The following is a 23,439-nucleotide window of genomic DNA, read 5'->3' as shown; positions in this document are numbered from 1 at the left end:
GAGCTCAAACACGACAGAGCTCGGCTTGATTTGTTCGAACCCTATATAATTAAAACTCGAAAGGATTGTACAAATAAATCTTAGATTCTTAGTGGACTAATTCGACAACGAGACCAAACTACGGTGGTGCATTTCGCAATTTACCCTTTTAATTACCTTCTTTTTGCCCCAAAAGAAAAACAAGAAATTGATAACACAGGGGAAACTGGAATATAAGTGTCGTCTTTACAAAGTCAAAAACATATTACTGTTCGAGCACAAGATTTTTCATTATATATATAACTGACCCAAAATATATCTATATATCCTTCTCTCTCTCTCTCTCTCTCTCTCTCTCTACAACCAACTATTTCATCTCCCCCACAACCTTCCAAACAGACAGAATTAAATGGAAAAGTGAAAAGATTTTCCAAGGTTTTTATTCTTTCTTCTTGTCCTCTTTTTCTGACTAATATTCACAATAAAACAGCACTCTCTCCCTTCACCCCAATCAAATGGGTTCTCTCTCTCCTCTTCTCTCTCATCCCTTCGCCTCCAATCCCACAATTCCAAACCATGCTCTTCTCCCAATCTAAAAAGAACTTAACCCCACAAATTCCAACACCACTCTGTTTTACTCTTCTTTCTCAAATCCATGGCTAGCTTCGAAACAACCAAAGGCAGTAGCAGTCTGAGGTTTTTGGGGCATCAGGGTACTTCGGTATGACTATGATTAATCCTCCTCCTCCTCATAGTATCTCCGAACAAAATCGTTGCGGCGGCGGCGGCTATGTCGGCCTCATGGGCCGATTAGAAGAAGCTGGTGGGTATGAGTGTTGTACTTTAGGATCGGGTTTATTCATCGGGCCGATGGCAGAAGACGAGTCCAGAACAGAAAGCGTGAACGAGGAAGGTTCTAGCTCTAAAGGCGTTGTTGTGGTTCAAGATGAGGAGATGAGAGACCAAGGGTGGCTCCAATTGGGTATTGGCGGGTCTAGTCAAGATCGAGCTAAACCAACCCGGTTGGGAACCGGATTGGTTGAGCTCGATCTGTTACCCGGTGGTAGGGGTGGGCTGGAGCAAGTGATGACATCGTCGTCGGCTGCAGCGGCAGATGTCGTGTATCACGTGCAACCGAATTTGAGGGATTTGGTCCATTCGAACGTCTCGAGCTCGTTCGTGTGGCAGTATCCAGGCGGAAATAGTGGCTCGGGTTTTCCACATCATCAGAAGATTAATACTAACTGGGGATTTAGGCCTCAAAATATCATGATGCCGTTTCCTGCGACCGCTTCGACTTCAACTTTTTTAATGCCGGGCGGGTCGTATTTGAGCCGACCATATCCAGGCCACGGTGGCGGCGGAGTAGATGTGGGCGGTGGTGTTGGGTCGAGTTCGGGTTTTTCGGTGATTGATCCCCCACGGAGACCTCATTCTGGGTTATGGTTTGTGCTTCAAGTTTCACAAAATCAGTAAGTGCCCAAAAAACCCAAAAGCAAAAAATAAAAATAAAAATCAAGAAGGAAATAAATAGTAAGATTTTAAAATATCTTGTATTGGTATTTTTCCTTTTCCTTTTTTACCTGCAAAGTATTTAAACTGCGATCCTTTTGGTTTGTTTAATGTTTATTTAACGTAAGAGTTAATCTCATGTGGATTGGTGTTCGGTTTCTCAATGCAGATCAAAAGAACCTTTTCTGCCTCAGATACCCAAGAGCTACCTCAGAATCAAGTAAATTCCTCTCTCTCTCTCTCTCTCTCTCTCTCTCTCTTGAAAGGGGTTTTCTTGCATTTCAAGGTTTTAGATATCGACAGATATACATGTTTTAGAGTTGTGAAAAACTGCTTGTCAACCATTTGTTCTTCTCTTACCTGGGTCCGGGTTGGCATGTGATTGTTGAGGGATCAGGTGCTAATATAGTCGGGATTTTATCTCCTTGTTGTGATGCAGTAGTGGTGCTTGCGATTAAGGAAATCTTTTTTTTCCGCCATTCAGAAAAAAGGAGTTGTGAAAAACTTATAACGTTTGATATTTATAAATTTAGCGATCGAAAAACTGTTTGATACCATAACGTTTTATCCAAGTTTTGGAAAAACTGTAACGATCTACATCGATTTTTTTTCGGTCGAAATTGTTTGATATCAACTTATACATGTCCACGTTATTGATGTAGATACGTATCCTAGTTCCTAACCTGGTGTCTGGGCCGGCTTAATATCGCTGAATTACTTTCTACTTCTGCACTATAGAAAAGGATTTGGCTTATGTCTATAATGTGTTTGTTTCATTTTTTTTAAATGTTTTTTAAGGGATGGAAGGATGACAGTTCGATTGTTAATGAAGTATCTGGTTAATAAGTTGAAACTGGATAGCGAATCCGAGGTATGTTTTTTTTAACCAGTAGTTTATTTAAGTTTCAAATTAATGGTTTTTGAAGTAGTTTATTAAGTAGCACCACAGCATGCCATATATTTTAGCTTTGCTTTTGCATATTATGTGCACCTCTCATTGTTGATAAACATTAATTTTGGCAAAAAACATATGCACAAACGAGAACCCAAATAAGGTAATAGAAAGAATAAGGATTCGGGTCATCTCCGGGCTACTTTCTTTGGGACTGGACCGTTGTGTTATACTTATGGGCAAGGTTTTAAATCACCGTATATCGTGATACGTAGGGGTTGTGTTGGAGATGCAGCCAAATATCAGCCAATGGTATGATACAAAGGGGTGTTCGAGAGTGCGGCCAAATATCGGCTAATATCAGGCAGTATATATCGGCTAGTACATAAGGGCTTATATTTAAAAATGGGGTTACACAATCATCCCCTTTCGATGATTTTTAATACGTTTGGTTTTTAAAAACTCGTCGGGACGTACGCCGACTGCGTTTTAAAAATCGCCGTGATCGGATATCGATCGGAAAACAGTTTAAATTTAAGCGGAAGAACATGGACGTGGTTGGTAAGAGGAGCATGACAGAAACACTGGAACTAAAATGGGGTGTCGTAGTAAAATTTTTATCATTTCTGATTCCATCATGTTTTAGGTGGGAAGTATATTTCTAGCTAGGTAGCAATTTTTCTATTTTTGTATTATTAGCGTTTTAGTACCTTATAAAGCTAGGATCCATCGTTTCATGGGATTAGGATAGAAACCGGGTGTGTTTAGTCTAATTAAGGAAGTTAATGAGCAGCTAAGTTGCACGTTAAGTTCGTTATTATAATCTTCTTAGTGTTAATTTTGAGGTTAATTCAATTAAAAAAAGTTAATTAGGTAATTAGATTTGAGGTAATTGAGAAAACTACGTACCACCCTATTCCCCTCGAGACCCAAAAAAAAAAAAAAATGGAAAACGTAGTGGGCTTTCGTTGTTGTTGATGTGGGTTTACTGTTTGCTTCCATTCAAATATATCCATGAAAGTAACATTTGTCTATGATCCTTGAAAAACAATGTTATATTTAAATTAAATATATAAATATATTTATACATATAGATATATATATTATCAGAAGCAAAATATTTGGAAAACTAGAATTTAAAAGGCAAACAAGCAACCTTGTTTACAAGATTAATTTGTGAAGTAACCTGTATTTTGGAGTCACCGGAAGTTTGTTTGCTCGATCGTTAGTGTCAGGGTACCGAACCAGAATTGGTGGAAGAGCGTGTAAGTTGACTAGAACAGTTAAAAAGCAAACACGGATCGGAGAATGCTTCTGTGGAAGGTTTAATTTTTCATCAATATTTTAAGGTCGTAGACATAATAATAAATAACCGAAAAATTGAGCCTACGGGGACATTTGTAGTCCAAGATTTCCCGAGTAACATTTGGTTCTCTGGGATTAGTCGAAGGTGCACGCAAGCTAGCCGCGCGAATACATCGTTATCCATTAGAAAAAAGGATTCCCAAAAAGTATCCTACTGATCATAACTGAGCTGTAGTTTGGGTCTCAAGTAACCTCTATATTTTGGGTCTCAATTAGGTAAGCAATATACTCCACATATCTGTAAAGGGTACAGTTTTACTAAGAGTAAAAGTTCTCTCACTATAGAAATGGATCATCAGATATGTAATGTAACAGTAACTTATAAAGCTATGGATACCATTAATGGAGACCTTTCATCAACAGTGAATAAATACTGTATCTGGTAAATCTTGAGTTTTTTTTTTTTTGGGGGGCTGGCTAGGCAAATCTAGAGGTTGGACAGCAGTAAAAATAAGCATTTCGTTTAATTCGTCGGAATCCGGTGGGTGTGTTAGGGTCTCAATCCAGCAATCAACAGCGGGAAGAAAGATTGTGGATTTAGACATAATACACCAAATCTTCTCATCTTAGAAAATAGTTCTACTTTGTATGATTTGGACAGGAAAATAATATTGCCTGGTGTAACTTGGTTTACAATGTGGAATTTAAAGTATTTTAGACTATTTTCCTTTGCCGATTAAAAAAATAACGGTTTGATAAATTACTGGGGAATTTCGGATGACAGAAAACAATAACGCGTTTAACCTAGGATTAATCTCGAGTTATACTTCCTTAAGGATCGCGTATCTATTCGCGTCGTGCCGTCGTCTCCATGAATGCAGCTAGGTAGGGATTATTTTCTGAAGAAAAGAAACTAAAGACATTATAATGAGAGGAGAGAAAAAGTTCATCACCCATATTTGCTTGAGTTGATCTGCCTTATTTTGTTTTTCAACCTATGGAAATTCTTTAGGGCTCCATAATCAAATAGTATGCGGCCGCTCGTTGTCCTAACCTGAAAGGAGGCATGGGATCCTTCATCCCCTATTATCTTCATCTTTATTCTCTCTTTTTTTAACGGCAAAAAAAGATTTTATTAATCTTTGAAAACGAATTACAAAGATTAAAGGAATCCAAATATAAGACATCAAACCAGAGGAAGGACAAACCACAAGAAGGCATGACCTCATTCTGGCAATCACATGCTGCTAGCAACCCGAGGCTGGCAAGAATCCAACCAAAAGAAAAAACCCAAAAGGAAACACCCCAAACTTCAACCGAACCAAAAAAACGCCTAAGAATCAATCATCTTGTTGAGTAGCTTTAACCTTGACCCTTTCGTCATCTCTGTTCCTATGCATTGACAATCACACGATCATGACTCGTTTGAAAGTGTTGAGAATATAAATAATAAAGTTGCTCATTTCTCTAAAACTTAAGCTTTTAGATTAGTTGGTAGTTAACAATCTAATATGGTATCAGAGCAGGCAATAGATCTTTGGTTCGACACTCACCGCCTACATAATGATTAAAATTTACATGTGTTTAGCCCGCTTATGGAGGAGAGTCTGGCTACACGTGAAGGAACGTGTTGAGAATATAAATAATAAAGATGTCCCTCTCTCTAAAGCTTAAACTTTTAGATGAGTTTGTGGTTAACAATCTAATAGAAAGAGACGCGAATATATGAGAACAAATAACCTTTGACGTTACGTACTGAACCCGTAGAGAAGTATGCTAGTGTAAAATTTTGCTGAATTTTACGTAACATTGAAATTTTATTTGGGAGATAGAATGTTCTTTTGTCTCCTGTTTTTTGATAGTATGTCCTTTTTTAAAGAGCTGTTGGAAAATTTATATCTTTACAAATTTTGCTGGAATGCATGCTGCATGATGCAACTATTTTATTTGTTGCCTCTAAAAAAAAAAAAAACTATTTTATTTGTCTTAGAATATACTACCAAGTCCTAGCGGCGGCAGAACAAATTAATATATAGTATTTGATGATGTATAGTTCGAGAATTTTCGAAGTGCAATCATTCTATGAAAATAAAAATAAAAAATTCCGATCAGTTCTGTCATTAACAAATAAAATAGTGAACCAAAGACTTAATCCTTCGCTAGTTTGCATGTCTTCAGAGTGGTTTTTTTTTTTTTAATCGGCAAGGAAGAGATTTTATAATTAGAAACTAGTTGAGGGTACATCGATGATATTGCATCGCATCGCAACTTAAGTATATGTAAACTAGGTTGGCACTTACACTCAAGCCAATCATGCGCAAAACAAAAGACGAAAACATCCAACCAAAAGTTGGAATTACAGCCGAAAACAGAAAAACAGTAAACAGAAAAGAGGAGCAACAGATTACGTTTTTTTTTTTTGCTCAGCAAACGAAACTTTTTATATAATTCGAAAGGGTACATCGAGAAAAGAGCATCTAAACAAATTACGAATTTTGCCTATGAATCCCTTCCAAACATCTCTTCAAATCTCACAGAGCCCGAGTCTCCCTTAGTAGTAATCCAAGGCCAGAAGGACGCGCGAGAGAAAACGAGAACTCGGGTACCTCGAAAGGCCTTACTGCGAGATTAGCTAGGGGAGAGTTACGAGAAAAGGAAGACGGATAGGGGAAAGAAAATGAGATCAACTCGGAGTACCTTGGACGGCTTTATTAGTAGATTAGGGGAGAGGTACGAGAAAAGAAAGACGGATAGAGATTCTTTGGTAGTAGATGTATGTTTCTTAACACCATACTTTTTTTGCTCGAAAAAAAAGAGAAGAAAATCCAAAACACCATATTTTCCCTTATATAGTCCATATAACCACCTAGTTTAACCAATTCACAGACTTCATGCATGAACATCATGAATTTGGTTCTTGAAAATGAGAAAACAATCACGATATGACATATATTTATATAACATGGTGTAAAAGAGAGTGTGAACAAAGTTCCCCCCTCTCTCTCTCTCTCACTAAATTACTTAAGCTTTTAAATGGCTTGGTAATTATCGATATGATATTGTATCAAATCAAGCACTAGATCTTCTAGTCGAACTTTACTGCCTACCTGATAATTTAAAATATTGTACGTACGTGTTTTGCCGGCTTATGGAGGAGGGTCTGACGACATACGAGGGATGCCTAAGAAAAAGAAATACTAAAGTTACGCTTCTTTCTCATAGCTTAATGATTTATAATCTACTTACTAATAGCTTAATGATTTATAATCTGCTTAATACGTAGTCTAATTTGTAGAATGAGAAGAGAACGCTAATTCAATTCTCTTCCGAGGGGATAAAAGCTAATGTACGTTTTAACCTACAATATAGAAGTGAAGGATAAATGGAATAATACGATTATATCACAATCATACGTTGTAGTTGTAATTAAAATTGTAATTATAATACTTACTCTAAATTACTATAAAACGTGAAGCATATATATGCTAATTCAATCCTCTTGTTAGGTGATAATAACCCAACTAGAGGATTGAATTAGCATATATATGCTAGCAGCCCCGTTCGACAACCGTGACGCATCATGAGTTGAACTATCTAAAGAAATATAAAAGTTAAAATTATAATTACAATCACACGTTATAGTTCCAGGTATTCGTAAAATATCCTATCTAGCTATAGGATGTTATGCGCTGCACTCAAACGTAGCCAATTCATAAGTTGAACTTTTTAGTTAAACCAATAAAATTTCATTCTAGTCAATTCATACGATTATATCACAATCATACGTTGTAGTTGTAGATATTATTATAAACACCATGACTTATTATAAGTGTCATAAGATAATTATACTCCTTATATCGTAATAATATATCTAGGATGTATATATGCCACACACAACACTCCAAGTTGTTTCTTTAATTTTATTTTATTTAAATCTCACATAATTAGTGTTTAGGTCAACCCTTAATGCCATTATTTGGATGCATATCGTTGTTTCCTTTCACTTCATGCCGTGAAGTAAGGTAATATTGAGTTTAAGATAATACTTACTCTCTCTCTCTCTCTCTCTCTCTCTCTCTCTCTCTCTCAAACTCACACACCCTTGAAATATGCTTACACAGATATGCTTCAGAGGATATTATTCCTATTTAGAATGCTACGTGACAGACAACATTCTCCTTAATAATTCTTTGGTAAAATAGGATTACACGAGGATTAGATTAATTAGGTCAACCATTGGCACATACTTAGAAAATATATAAATAAATAGACTTACTCAAATCCCGAACCAATCACGCGATGACATGTTGACAGCTGTCACTTTCGGGTTAGAGCATGCAACCAAGTAGCCAATGATTAGCTTTGTATATAAGTTAATTAATGAAAACGATCACTAAAAAAATAATTCAATGAAACAAGATTTAAATAAGTAATTAATAATTGATCTTTAGTAGCGTTATTTCTGGACTCTTTCTCTGCATGTATGATTGGTGCCCTAGAATGTTTCTCATTTTATTTTATTTTATGTTAGGACGGCAATAACACTTGTTAGGGCCGGAATTTAACCCCAAAAAGACGTCTTCGGAGTTGTTGAGAATACAAATAATAAATCTATTCAGCTCGTTATTAAGGTTTAGATGAGGTTGTAGTTAACTATCTAATATATTACAGAGTATAAGAGCAAGCGATAGATTATGTCTTCGAATCTCATTGTAAAGATCGTGTCTTCGAACCTCATAAAAATAAGAAAAGGAGAATAAATTCTATCCACACCGCTTGTGGAAAACTCGACTTTTCCGCCACCACCTATTGTGGACTCTACCGAGCGTTTATGGTTGTAATCTAAACCATTCATATTGTATGACCCAAAAAGTAAAAATTCCATGCAAAAAATTAACTTGATCGAACATCAATATCGATAGGTATATCAAATTTTGAAATTTGATTTATAGCATGGGTGTTTTGATTCTATTGATAAAGATAAAGATAAACTGTCTATCTTACAAAACAAACTTCAACTTTTGATATACCTATCAATACCTGCTCAAGTTTATTTTTTACGTGGATATATTGCTCTGTGGAACCTACAAAATAAATGGTTCAAATAAAAAATAAACACATAGTAGAACCCCAAAAGGCAGTGGTGGAAAACCCACTTTTTTCACAACCGGCGAAAAAAATTTAATCTCTAATTAATGTGCATGAACGTGTTAAGCCTATTTACTAAGAAAAGTCAAATTACACATAAAAGACATGTTAATGACTTCAGATTTTAGATGAGTTGATAGTTTACCCTAAAATATGATCCACTAGATTTGGTCGTTGAATCTCACACCCCGATAATATCCAAATAATACGTGTTTGTCCACTCAGCGTTGAGAGTTTGATTACACACAGTAGGGAACGCATTAACCATTTTAACTTTTATATGAGTTGATAGTTAACCATATAATATAGTATTAGAGCATATATACGATAAAATTTGTCTTCAAACCTCCTCGCAAATAATTAAAATAAACGCACGTATTTAGCCCGCTTATTTGAGGTGATAGTTAACTGTAATTTCTCATCACCATATAATTAAAATAGACACGCATTTAATTTTCTCTTTTGATCCACGACACACGTATTTAATTAGCCTACTTATTAAGGAGAGTGTGCCCATACATGAATCCACGTATATACATGAACCTATGTGCAGATTAACGTCTGAGATAAAAGTTTCCTGCTTTTTATATGTCCTATGGAGTGCATTGACTTTAATTCGATGTGAACATAATCTTCAATAAATTGGCCTCGTTTGCACTCATTAGCATATGGAAAATAGTTTCCTATCAACACGCAGATATCATTATCACAGGCGCATGAATATCACAAAAGGAGGTCTGATTATTCAATAATCCGAGCCAGAGCACGGTCACGTGGTGGTCTAGATTTTACTAACACCACACATATTCTTGTAGGACTCACGACTAATATTTGTATGGACCCTAGGGCAACAAACGAGTTGAGCCGAGCCGAGCTGAGTTTTATCGAGCTCAAGCTCAGCTCGTTTACTAAACGAGCAAAAAACTTGAGCTTGAGCTCGGCTCAAGCCTTAATGAATCGAGCTTTTAATGAGCCGAGTTTAGTCATTTACCAAACAAGCTTCTTTAATCGAGCTTAGCTTTTTTCGAATGAGCCGAGCCGAGCCGAGCTCGCGAGTTGTTCGGATCTTTTGCGACCCTAAATTGGACACTATCGAAATGTGTGGTTCTGGAGTACCGCGTGACGGCGCTCCCGGACTATTGAAATAATTACTCCACGTGGACGGTGTCGTTCTCTACACCTCGCGATAGTAGTATGTTTCCATGCATTAATTACCCTTTTTCTTCTTATTTCGTCATGCTTTCGCATGTTTGACGGCAGCTATTATTGTAGGCCCTTTTGCTCACTTTCTTTTCCCATAAATTCTGGTTTAAAAGGTCCATCAAAAACCCTAAGTGGTGGTGCACTTTGAGGGAATTAGATAGACCCCCCCCCCCCCCCCCCCCCCAATCATCATATTCCACAACCAACCAATAGGAATAAAAAGTTTTATTGTAGAAATAGTAAAAAGTTATTTTTTTTTTTTTTAACGTCAGAGGAAAGCATTGCATGAGGGAGAAATCTACAGCAGAATCATTTCAAGTCGTTGAAAAGAAGCGAATAAATCAAAAAAGCACGACGGCAGATCGATAATTGTTTAAAAATATTCTTTTTAATGGGGGAATGGAATGCATGCATAATATACTAAACAATATAAAAACTAGCCCCAATATTGGAATTAAAGATGCTTTGGCCAGGTTACATTATAATCAGTCAGAAAAAAAAAATTAAAAGAAAACCCTAATATTGACCTTTTCAAATTAGGGTTTGATTGAGAGGGAAAGCAACGTGAGTGAGACGTGCATGAAAAGAGTTAAATAGTGCTGATACCACGCCGTGCTTTTTGGATCCGTCACCTTTTTTTATTTCCATTCCTACTATTAGTAGTGATAGCTACTACTATATTATACAAGGAGATTATGATTGCGACAACGATTTTTGGACCTTACTCACACAACGCTCTAGCAAAAGTGGGATCACACGCGTAAAAGCATTTTTCAAAAAACTACTAGAATTTGCGAGAGTGATGATTGAGAACGAGAACAGATGACCCTGGCCTACTCAAGAATTATGTTACTCTGGCTGGACTTCGACACAGATCCAAAAACAACTTGTTTGGAGTCGTCGCAGTGTGTGTGGATTTTGTTGGATCTGTGTTCGGGCAAAAAAAAATTCACATTTCTATTCGTTACTCCCTCCGTCTATATTAAAGTTCAAATTAATTTGTGCGAAAAAACTTGGTAAAATTCATACATCTACGTGTTTTATTTTTCCACTCAAAAAATTGGTTCGACTTTTTCGGAAAGAGTAAGTTCACGTTATCATGATATTTGCCGGTGTTCGGATAGTCTTATTCGTTATATCCGTCATACTACTCCTTATTGCTTCCATACATCTCTATCAATGTTTAACTATTCGTGTGATAAAAAATATATATTTATGTACGTACCATCTGTCATACTGCTCATTAATTACTTCTTCTATCTCAATTAATTGTTAAAATTGTGTGAAAAAGTAGAAATTTTGTTTACATGTATAGTTTGTATTTTATCGAAAAAATAATACTAGTACGACTTTTTCGTATGGAATTATAATAATTAAAATGGAGTATAAGAGTATAATTTTTCATATACGTCTGTACGTATATATGCTATGTTTCTATAGAGTGTATAATCCAAAGAAAGTCTTAGGTTATGATGATATTAGGCTTACGAGCAAAGGGAAGGTGGGTCCCGTGATGATTAAATTAGGGCAGTTTTTTCCTATCGTGGGATGGTCGGGCAGACCCAATCAGTCGGCCCTATTTGGAGTATAGCCTCTCCCTCGAATCTCTTGGGAGTGAAGGAAAAAGTGGGAGAGAGAGATCAGATGGATTACGGCTCCATTCTGTTAAGGTTTTTATTGTTTAAGTACTTATTTTTTATTTTTACGAAACAGATCATTATCATAAAATACATTATTTTTAATTCAAAAAATAAGTACTAAACTTAAGTAGTGAAAATTTAGGAGTAATTGTTGATCACGTGGAACTCCACCGGCCTTCTCCACGATACATTGACGTAGATTTCACTATCAAGTGTGAGGCGGTCACAATACGTAGTGGAGCGAACACGAGACGCGTCACATGGCGGTGGTTTATAAGCAAAAATTACTCTGACTTCGGAGAGACATACGGAAACTAGTTTTTTTTTTTTTTTTTTTAAGGAACACAAAAGGAAGAATGGGGGTAACGTAAGCTTGTGACAAAGCATGACTTCAAGATGACTGTGACAACTAGTTAAGTTCAAGAAAAATTTGTGGCTTAGATTTATTTTTATAAGAAAAAGAAATTTTATTAACTTAAAAAGATAATACAAGTTAATAAGGATAATGGAAGAAGCTTATATAGTATTACAAATTAAGATGGTATTGGTAGCTTATGTACTACATTACAAAAGACAATTTTGGTTTTTGGTTTTTTCTTAACGAACAAGATTATCCTATTTATGGTATTAAAAAAAATACAATTATAATAACCAAAGAAAATATAACAAAACAAAACAAAGAACAGCCGCAAGAAATCAACACCGAGGTCGATCAGATCCATCAAATGCACTCGATCGTGAAGGAGGGTGATATTAAATTCAGGATTTTTCAGATGATCACATGAAGAATTGTTCAGCTTAAAAAGATGATGAATGAATTTAATTAAGGATATCCTAAAAGTGATTAGGACACATTTGACTTTTAATTACTTACAATAGTGGTCAGGATAGGTTTGCTCCGTAATAATTAAGGTATGGATTTCTGGGTTATTTATGGGCAGCTCAATTGGCAGTCAATGCCACGGCTACAACAATGTTAGATTAGATGATGATGATGATGATGATGATGATATTCTTCTAGTAATTTACTAGGAAATCCTTTCAAAAATGATCTTACTAATTAGTTATTGAATGTAGAACCAAATTATTCTGACAATACGACTAGAGCTTTCAATATCATCATTCTCAAATGTCAATTAGCTTTAGTTGGACACCTAGCTAGCTAGCTCATAGATCGTGAGATTGGTCCCTCCGATTAGTACGTGATTCCGCTGAACCTGATATTTCGGGTTATAGAAGAACCCTTCCAATATTCTGAGATTGCAAGGCAAAAGGAGGGTAATTCTACGCCGGAGCAAGAAAAATATTCACATTTAAGCTCTGAAACTACATAAATTGTTGTAACTATGATAATAATGTGGTAATTTTTTATTGCCAAATTGGATACGAATCATACATACAAAATAGATCTTAGTGACTAAAAATCATTTTAAAGTGATCCAGCACAATTATCTAGCTAGGGTTTCCAGGTCATATAGCAGCATATACAATGATGGTGATTGCTATCATTGTGACAATATTTTAGATTTTCAAACCCCTTTTTTCTTTTTTCTTTTTTTTTTTTATCTCTATGGCCTATTTGATGAAAACTTTTGTTATCATCACTATTAATTTGATAATAATCGGTGTGACTAACGCAGATAGAGATAAGATGTAGAGGGCAACAGCTTCTACCTTTCTTGACGTTGCAGCACGTGAGGGATCACATATGGAGAAGTTCAACAGACGCAACGACAATCACTTTACTTCCAGACTCCTCCACTTCAGATCACGTCATGATCCTTCATTATGCCAGGAATCCTTAAATTAATTATTGTTTACATATTCATCCCCCTCGCATGTACCATTTGTTAAATTATCCCATCATCTTCTTCTTTTTTCCTTTTTTACTTTCGTTATTTTGCGCTCTTCTCTAGTTATTTTGTAATTTATTTATATTATTGTTTATTTTGTTTTTCTGCTTTATATATAAATATAAATATATATCTCTAATTGTAGAGGTATATATGTACCCCAAAATAATATATAATTGGTTTTGGGGTTTCATAACATAGCCTAAGATGTACTAACCAAACCATAACGGTTTGGTATTTATATCATTCTGTTCAAGTTGACCTCTTTGTAACACAAAAGTTCACTAATTTTTTTTTTTTTTGTACGTCTTGCCGTTTTTTTAATTATTGTCTTCTATTCTTTTACAAGTTTTGAGAAAAAAAAATTTACTCTCTGCACGGTTCTCAATAAATTTCTTTATCTATCTCTCTCCTCTCATTACCATTCGTGAGATCAAATTTTTTTCTCAAAACCGAACAAAGTGTTTAGAAAAGCACTAGAGACGGGAAGAGTGCCTGTACTCAGACGGGCCCTTTAGGCCCACTGGTGGCCCATAGCATTTCAAACTGTTCTCCCAGTTGAAAACAAGATGTAATGGTCCATTAGGCCCACTAGAAAATGACGGCCCAGGACGTGTTTTAATAATTAATACCCGTCAAGGACAAGCTAAGAACATTTGTTAATACTGAAAATGTCATTAGTGGGTATTAATTATCAAAACACATCCTTAGCCGTCATTTCCCCTTAATTTCGCCAAGAAATATCAAATGTACGGGAAGTCATTGAGGGAATGCCTACGGTCGATTTGAAAAAACAAACATATTCCTTTAATCTTTGTAATCATTTATAAAGATTAATATTTTTTTTTTACTCAGCCAAAAAAAAAGGACTTAGCCGATTTTTTGCATCAGCTTTTAGAAAAATGAGACCCACCCTACAAACGTTCATCTCTGGCTATCGAAGTTTAACTCGTTGTCGATTCGGTCTCCGGGCATAAAATGACTAATGTTCACCTACATTTTGTGCGGGTGAACAAAATAACACTAGTTGTTTGTTCATAGGGCTGCTAACCGGAAGGACCGATCCGCCAAACCAAACCGTCAATGAACCAAACCGAGGTAGTTTACGGACGGATACGGATCCTAATATAACAATGCTGGCCGATGCGGATCGGTTCTGTTCGGTTGGCGGTTCGAAATATATTAGTAGGTATGAGGCCAACCTTTTGGGTCCAAAATATATGGGTTCCACTCTGACCTCATGGGCCCAGTTAAATTGGGCCATCAGGCCTTCTTCCAATTCACGGGTCACAACTCACAAAATATCCGGCCCAACTGATACGATATTTCTTCGTCTTCTTCATCGTGTTCCATTCGATCTTCGTCTTCTTCATCCTCTGATAAATAAAAACCCTAAAAAAATTCCGAAATTATCCTTTTATCTTTACCAGCATTTCGTATGATAGGAAATGCTGGTTAAGTACTAGTCTCTGTGGATTTATGGCGATATCCGTTCAAGGCTTCGCGTACAGAACCCACGTCACTTTCCGTCTCCCTCTCGTCAGCTGCGCTCACAAGGTTTGTTTCCGTTTTCAAACTTTCTTGTTTGTTTTCTTTTTACAACTCCGGGCCAGCTTACGTGATTCTCGATTAATACTGGGACCAATCTCACCGTCCACTAGCGGGCCAATTAAGAAGTTTCTAACCTGAGACCTTGAGACTCCTGAATTCTTCTGAGCTTTTACTTCTAGTGCAGGTTCGGCGTAGCAGCTCCGTTGCAGCAGTGGTGTCACCTGTTGAATCTCTTAGTATTTCCAAGCAAGAAATCAAACATTCGAAAACGTCAAGCGTAAAGAGTGAGTCAAGTTTTTTGATTCATTTGTGCTAAAGATTGGATTTTTTCGGCTTCAATGTTGAATTATTTTTTGGAAATTGGGTTTCTTTTGTTCTAATGTTGAATCTTTCCTCATTGTTTTGATGTGAATTGGGTAATTTGTGCTAAGGATTGGATTTTTTTTAGCTTTTGAATTGATTTTGGAAGCTTTTGAATGTGGAAGCTTCCAAAGTTGTGTTTTCCCATTGCAATTGTGGAAGCTTTTTAGTTGTTTTGGTGTGAAATAGTTTCATTCTGTTTAATTCGTTTGCGGTAAAGATTAGATTTGTTTAACTTCAATGTTGAATAGATTTTGGAAAGTGGCGTATTGCTATTGCCAATGTAGAAGTTTTTGAATTGTTTTGGTTTTGTGAAATAGGTAATGGTGATAGCAAGGCACCTGAATGGAAGAAATTGAGTTCAAAAGATCTCGGAATCAAGACGTCTATGATTGGGAAACCAACACGAATGGTTCTGAATGGGCTGAGGAAAAAAGGTACCAAAGTTTGCCTCTCTTATTTTTCACCACAGTGATAGGGTTAGTGGTTAGTGTTACAACAGCTGGCCAATTTTGCTCCATCAACTCGAACCTGAGACCTCTCCCACAAGCACTAAGGCCCCCCTCCATGACTGCTTGGGCTAGAGCCCTGGGTCCAAAGTTTGCCTTTTGCAATGTCCTAAAAGTCGCTAGGCGATAGTCAGGCGGTCGGCCACCTTCGAGCGATTAATCGGTGCATATTAATTAGTAATTGGCGATTAATCGTTAGTCAAACCAAATCGGATAGACCCCGTCAATGATTAATCGGCGATTAATTTCTTGTTTTAGAACACTGGCCTTTTGCGTTTAAGAGTTTAGGCAGTTTGATTCCTGGGAATGAGTTTGAGAAGGAATGGTACAGTCATTCACTTGGAATGCTCAATCCGACTTTGCTTGATTTGTACTTTGTTGAATCGTTGATACTCTATGTGAATTTTATGGTGCTGTTTGAACTCACCCAAAAGAAAAACAAAACGTCGATGCTTGACTTATCTCTGCCAGTTCTTGTTTTGCTTATTTTTATATTAAAAAATGAATTTGGGAACTTTTTTCCTCGTATTGTTATTTCAAATTTACGAATACTTTGATTTTGCCCTGCAATCCTGTGACTATCATGAGCATCCACATAGAAAGGTCAATCATGTATTTCCTCTTGGATTCTTTGTGTTATCTGTATTTTCATTTTTCCCCAATGTTCTAAAAAGTGATACTTCCATTTGAAGGATATGAAGTCTACCTTGTTGGAGGATGTGTCCGGGATCTTATCTTGAAGAGAATTCCTAAAGACTTTGACATTATTACATCAGCTGAACTTAAGGAGGTATATCCTTTTGTGTACTTGTGCTTTTTTGGTGAAATCTCGTAGTAAGCTTCAGCTTGGACCATTATCATAGTAATTAACTCAGATGGTTTACTAGTGACAGAGTCTTTACTATTTAACACCTAAAGTGCCTGGTATATCTGGAAGTTTAATCATTTGTAAAATGCTGGTCATATCTAGAATCTAGAATTTGGCTTCCAATTTCCTCCCCACAGCCACACTGTTAATTTATCTTACTTACAACTATAGCATTTATGTACCTTTTTAGGGGGCAAAGGTAAAAATGTAAGTCAAAGAAAGTAGGGTTCATGTAGTCGACCCCAAGTGATTGGGACATAAGGCTCGGTTTGGTTTGGTTACAGAAAGTAGGGATAGTGGCAAAAGAATTATCAGTTTCCTTTGGTTTATGAAGGATAAAAACTCTCTCTATTGTTGCAAATTCAGTTTATTATTTGCCAGCTTTTGCTTTCTTCGTCTCAAATTAATAGGTTGCGGCATAAACAGTTTAATCTGGTCCACATTTTGCAGGTATTAAGAACATTTTCGCGGTGTGAAGTTGTTGGCAGGCGGTTTCCCATTTGCCACGTGCATGTAGATGATAAAATTATTGAGGTCTGTTTCTGGGTAATATAGATGTGCGTTTGCTTACTTCTATGTACCAAGCAGTTAATCATCTTTTCATGATGCATTTTGGAATTTAAGTCAAGAGCTGGTTTGTGTCATTGTGTGCAATATGATTCGACTCTGTTCTTTGTCTTACCCTCTTTCACATCGTTTCTTATTGAGCAGGTTTCAAGTTTTAGCACCTGTGGGAGGAAGTATGTAAGGAATTCGAATTTTGGTTTCAGAAAGCCTCATGGTTGCAATGAGGACGATTTTATTCGATGGAGAAATTGTTTACAAAGGGATTTTACGATTAATGGGTAATCTACCTGACCCTTGAGGAGTTACTTAAATGCATTTGCTTTTGAATCAGTGCCATTGTATATTACAAGTGAGTCAATGACTTTCATGATAATATTACTTGAATTTACATTTTCGCGCTCTTTTGGCTTTTGCAGGTTAATGTTTGACCCCTTCACAAAGGTTGTTTATGACTATTTGGGAGGATTAGAAGATATGAAGAAAGCTAAAGTATGTATGTAATTCTTGTTGCTTCAGTTTCAGGAGTTACTACGTTTGTAATTTACACAGCCCGTATTTATCACCTGTTTATCCACAGGTACGGACTGTAATACCTGCAAGTACTTCTTTTGAGGATGATTGTGGTGATTACTCTTCCCCCCCGCCCCCCCCCCCCCCCCCCTCTTCCCCCTTACCTTCTTGATGTTTGCCTTTCAACCACATTTAGAAGGCATCTAACTTCTAATTAGTATTTCTACAGCTCGCATTTTACGTGGGATGAGAATTGCTGCTCGTTTAGGATTCCATTTTTCCAGAGAAACAGCTCGTTCTATGAAAGAATTATCTTCTTTATTGTTGAGACTTGACAGGGTATCAAAGTTCTGGTCCAACCGTCCAAGTCGTGTAATTTGACATTTTTAGCCTTTTTGGTATGTAATTTACTTGCAAACTCCAAATGTTGCAGGGAAGGATTCTCATGGAATTGAATTATATGCTGGCATATGGATCTGCAGAAGCCTCTTTGCGGTTATTATGGAAGTTTGGACTTCTGGAGATACTTCTACCCCTACAAGTATGCTTTTTTTCCTCCCGCTGTTGATAACTGCATTATCCAAAAAGAAAAAAAAAAACACTTTCTCCTGTGTATCACGATGACGATATAGGCTGTTGCATGCATTTACAGGCAGCATATTTTGTTTCTCAAGGTTTTCGGAGGCAGGACACAAGATCTAACATGCTTGTGGTAAGATCACTGCATGTTAATTGGCTATACATTTTGTTGCTATCAGTTAGTCGCCACCTGCTTTTTTCTTCTCCATAGTAATTTTAAGTGTCGAACTGTGTTACCTGAATCATGTACGATATTTTTCTAACATTGTTGTGTTTATCCCTGGCATTGGTGTTCTTCCACTTCCATCATGATCGTTGTTAATTTCATTGATTCAATGGTCATGCAGATGTTAATTTAGAATTATCTTTGATTTGGTGCTTTTGCTTTCATTTCGTTACATCATGTTTCGGTTGTTCTTGGTTTGTTTTTCTGCAGTCATTGTTTTCTAGCTTGGACAGACTGTTGGCACCTGACCGGCCATGCCATTCTAGCTTGTGGTATGTAATTTCTTGGTTGTTTGTAATCTCCTCATTTTGCTTACCCAAAAGGAAAATTTTAAGAACTATTTCAAATTATCTCAGTGTGTAAGAGAGCGCATTTCTCATGGTTGGTATATTTGTATGGATGGCTTAGAGAATGCGCCAGGTCACCCCTGGCGCATTATCTTATAAAACTTCTCGTTACCTATAAGCAAACATATGGAGTATTATCATGCATTTTGGTAGCTTGTACATGCACGCTCACACTCCATTTTGGTTAAACTTTGTTAGGCTTTTTCGTGATGGAAATGCCCTCCTACCCCAATGGGGCTAGCTTCTACTAGTGGCGAGTAGATATCAATTGGTGAGCGAGAGATATAAACGTGTCTTGGGGAAGGACGTCATGGAGAGATCAAATAGGAAAATCTTTTGCCACATAGTCTATAGGCCAACAATCAGCATATCTAGTAATTCTCAAACCTTTATTGGTTGAATGTGGTAACATATTGGTTGTTGTTAGGTGGATACCTTAAAAATTCTATAGGGTGCCCTGCACATTATAGAATGTTTCTTCTGCCTCAGCATGTATGGAGAGAGTTCGTAGATATTAAATATAAAATAAATATACAGGTAGAAGTCTCTAAGGAATCTCCCAACCTGCCCCCTAAGTTTGAAAACAAAGTTGGTGACATTAAAAGGGTTTGAGTATTTGAACAATGGGAGGTGATTTTAAATTCCTTGTCAAATGGTTAAAATTGTTAATTGTCCGGCAATTTTTCAATTCTCAGCATTTTAAGATATGTCTACTTGGATGTGCTATCGCACCACGAAATGCATGTTCGAGGTCTCAGGCTAAAGGGGCCATCATAACTACTATAGAACTCATTCCATCAGGCTGGGGATTTTTGCAAATTCAAATCCTCCCAAAGAGCGAAAGAAGTCTTGAGTCCAGATAGTAGAACCTCGCATTTTTAGTGTTGATGCTAGTAGTATATTTAAGTAATTCTCTACACCTCAACTGTAACATTCTGAATTACCTGAACTTCGAACTAAGTACAAGTTTGTATTGGCAGGGTTTGTCTCCTAGCATTTCATAAAGCTCTAGCAGATCATCCACGAGATCCTTTGGTGGTTGCTGCATTTAGCATTGCTGTACATTGTGGAGGGTCCTTATCAGAAGCTGTAAACATTGCAAGAAGGATTTCCGAACCACATGACGCGAGCTTTAATGAGTTATTAGAACCTGGAAGTATAGACTCAGATGCTACGTTGATTGGTGAGGTCATTGATCTTGCGGCATCAGCAAAAGATGCATTAGACAAGATGACAGATGAGCATTCTGTTTCCCAAGCCATGAGGGCATACCCGCAGGCACCCTACTCAGATTTGGTAAGCATCCAACTCGTTAGTTAACGTCCTTTAAGCTAACTAATTTTATTGAGAAATAAAAGTTATTGGAAATGGCTTTTTATATCTGTTCTGGTTTTTTTTTTTTTTTTTTTTTTTTGAGTGGCGGTTCTGGTAATCAACATGTGCATTCACTTGTGTCAGCCTTGCACTATGGCATTGTGATTGTTGATGTCACTTTTGGCCTCCCGCTTGAACCCTCCTAAATTGAAATTCGTTAATCATGCCTTTCCTCTAGTTGACCTTTTCGGCTGGAATAATTTGTTTTTGTTTGTAAGAGGACAAAGTAACCGAACCTCGAAAGTTTTTATAAATGCTCCAAGCCTCCAAAGAGCAAGATTCACGGGTGCTGAAAATGAACTTCATATTAATCATTAAATTCCAGAAGCTACGCATGAAATTTCGAAAACCCTTAGAATCCTATTTGCCTCAATTCTCAAACTCTTTGACCCCAGCCATTTGTCTCACTTTATTATTTGCCAATCATCAGTTTAACTTCTTTTCTTTCTTTTTTTAGCCTCTGAGCTTCTTCGAATGTGATGATATGCAAATTTTTGATTCTCTGTCTCGATTTTCAGGTTTTTATATCGTGGGCACTACACGAAAAGGCAGGCATGATATTTCATTGTGTCAGAAAAGGCAAGGAAAAGGGATTTGTTCCTAAAGGAGGGAGTAAGATCAATTTCGAGTCTTTAGCATTGGGAAGACTTAGTGAAGTCCGACATGTGTTTGCAAGGATTGTTTTCGACACCGTTTACCCTCTGCAGCTGAACAAAGAAACTACTCAGTGAAAGGAATCACCATGGAGTCTTCCAACATTGGATACAAATGTGTCTGACGCTGAGAGTGGTAATGAAATGAAATCTGCTGCATAGGATCCAAGAGAATGGCGAAATGGCAGTCAGGTTTTATCACTAGATAGAGTTGAGGAAAGAAGCAGTTGAAGCTTATTGACATAAACGAATCAATTTGGATACAAGACCGATTGATGTTTGGATAAATTCTTTCCTGCATGCAGCAATAGATCCTACGGAAGAATACAGATCTAGTTTCGATTGCGAGGAAGTTATAGATGGACTTGATGGCCGGGAGACGAGAAAATTCAAAAGTTGAAGTCGAAGAAGATTTTAGATTTATTGGTGATGGATTAACCAGCTGAAGGATGCCAGTGTAAACGCTGATATGACTGCACTTGATTTTTTGAAAATAAATTAAATAGTGGGAAATGAAGCCAATTGATTTATGCCAGTGTAAACATTGTTGTTTTATATTTGGTTTTATTTTTTTTATTTATTTATTTATATAATTGGGTGTCTAAGTCAATTTATGTGCACTTGGAATAAGACTTTGTTGTCATGTTCTCACTCAACCTATCGTTAGGCTTATTAATTTACATTGTTACCTCTGTCGAAAAGATTCAGTTAATAATTGATTGAATTCTCTCACACACGAATGTGGAGAGACCTTGTATATTTAGGCCTAGTTTGGCTTAATAAGCCACGTCGTCTTCTTTTTTTGCCTTGGATGGTATTGCATTAAATTTTATGAATAGTAGTATTAGTTTGCCTCAACAAGATATACCATAAAAGTAAAAAATTGTGATAAAAACTGAAAATCTTTTAAATAATGACAAAAATAAGTTAAAAATTTTCTGTTTTTCTTTTCAAAAAAAATTAAGAGGTGAACATAATTTTTTATTTTTTCGATTTTTCTCGTTAAGACAAAACAATAATCTACACAAAAGTTGATGACAAAGGTGAAAAAATTCAATAAAGGCAAAAAAAAAATAAGGGAAGCTAAACTCACTACTACAATAATAGATATATATCACACTAAAGAAATTCACAAAGATCACGGTTTTCAGTGAAAGTGTGATAAAAAGTGATGCTTAAGTTTTTATATCGCAATTTAACTCCAAAACTGAGATAAAAAGTGGGTTTTAACACGGAATAAAAGACCTTGCTCTTGAGGCGAGATAAAAGAAAAACAACCTCACCTTTGCGGCGTGATAAAAGATTTTAGGGCGAAAAAATGAGATAAAAGATCTCACTCTTGTGGCGAGATAAAAGAAAAAAAACCTCACCCTTGTGGCGTGATAAAAGATTTTAGGGCAAAAAAGAATGAAATAAAAGATCTCGCTCTTGTAGCGAGATAAAAGACAAAAGACCTCACCCTTGTGGCGTGATAAAAAAGAGAAAAGATCTCACCCTTATTGCGTGATAAAAGATTTTAGGTCGGAACAGAATGAGATAAAAGATCTTGCTCTTGTGGTGAGATTAAAAAAAAAAAATCTCACCCTTGTAGCGTGATAAAAAACTTAGCGCGGAAAAAAGTGAGATAAATAATCTCACTCTTGCGGCTAGATAAAAAGCCTACCCATTTAGGAGGGCGGTTTGAATTTTCACGTGGGCAGACTGATACTCATTTAGGCGGGCTTTGAAAAGTTATGTGAGGAAAACGATGTCGTTTAAGGACTTTGAAAAGTTTTTTTTTTTAAAGGTAAGAAAATAAGCCCTAATTACACTCATCCCAAAAAATCTTTACGTTTCATTTTCATCTTCACGCCCAAAAAGATATATAGAGAGAGAAGGCAAATTCCACGAATGGGTTTCACCAGTGCCAGTTGTTTCTTCGACGACGGTGAGTCGAGAATGGAGTTGGGTTTTGAGATTTTGGGGTCCGAAGTTTCTTGAGGGGCCTATTTGGCTCGAGATCGTCGTCATCAATGAGTTTCTGAGGTTGTCTTATTTTTCAACTAAAGAGATCGTTGGCCCTGTTTTCGGTTGGATTTGGATAAAAAGTAATCTTGGTTTTGTGTTTAGTTTTTTTTGGAGCCTATTTTGATGTGCCACCGATCTTACTCTGTTTCATTACTGATCACAAGAGGATTAATTAGCAGAGAGAGAAAGAAGTATTCTTGGATTCTTGCCTCTCAATTAAGCAATGATGAATTGGTTAAGTTGAAACTATTTGCCAAGTAATTCCGCAATCTGTGTTACTGTGTATGCAAGGATGAAACCAGAGGGTTTAGTGGGACGGCCGCCACGTCAAGAATTTTAAAAAATGCAATTATTAT

General features: G+C 36.6%; 2 protein-coding genes across 2 annotated transcripts; both read left to right on the top strand.

Moving 5' to 3' along the window:
• Positions 1 to 302: 302 nt before the first annotated feature.
• On the top strand, positions 303 to 13,830 carry LOC131310849 (uncharacterized). Its single transcript, XM_058338088.1, has 4 exons — positions 303 to 1,451; positions 1,661 to 1,711; positions 2,290 to 2,362; positions 13,320 to 13,830. The coding sequence occupies exons 1-4, from the start codon at positions 703 to 705 to the stop codon at positions 13,482 to 13,484; spliced, it is 1,038 nt and encodes a 345-aa protein (XP_058194071.1). The 5' UTR covers positions 303 to 702; the 3' UTR covers positions 13,485 to 13,830.
• Positions 13,831 to 14,838: 1,008 nt separating this feature from the next.
• Positions 14,839 to 21,682, top strand: LOC131311159 (uncharacterized). Its single transcript, XM_058338500.1, has 14 exons — positions 14,839 to 15,089; positions 15,268 to 15,367; positions 15,764 to 15,880; positions 16,645 to 16,742; positions 17,271 to 17,354; positions 17,532 to 17,665; positions 17,804 to 17,876; positions 17,965 to 18,010; positions 18,127 to 18,236; positions 18,331 to 18,438; positions 18,550 to 18,609; positions 18,913 to 18,974; positions 20,030 to 20,345; positions 20,942 to 21,682. The coding sequence occupies exons 1-14, from the start codon at positions 15,012 to 15,014 to the stop codon at positions 21,152 to 21,154; spliced, it is 1,599 nt and encodes a 532-aa protein (XP_058194483.1). The 5' UTR covers positions 14,839 to 15,011; the 3' UTR covers positions 21,155 to 21,682.
• The last annotated feature ends 1,757 nt before the right edge of the window (positions 21,683 to 23,439 follow it).

This window comes from Rhododendron vialii, chromosome 12a (genome assembly GCF_030253575.1).
Source record: "Rhododendron vialii isolate Sample 1 chromosome 12a, ASM3025357v1".
Taxonomy (NCBI): domain Eukaryota; kingdom Viridiplantae; phylum Streptophyta; class Magnoliopsida; order Ericales; family Ericaceae; genus Rhododendron; species Rhododendron vialii.
The sequence above is the reverse complement of the archived record's forward strand: the minus strand, read 5'-3'. Positions and strand labels throughout refer to the sequence as shown.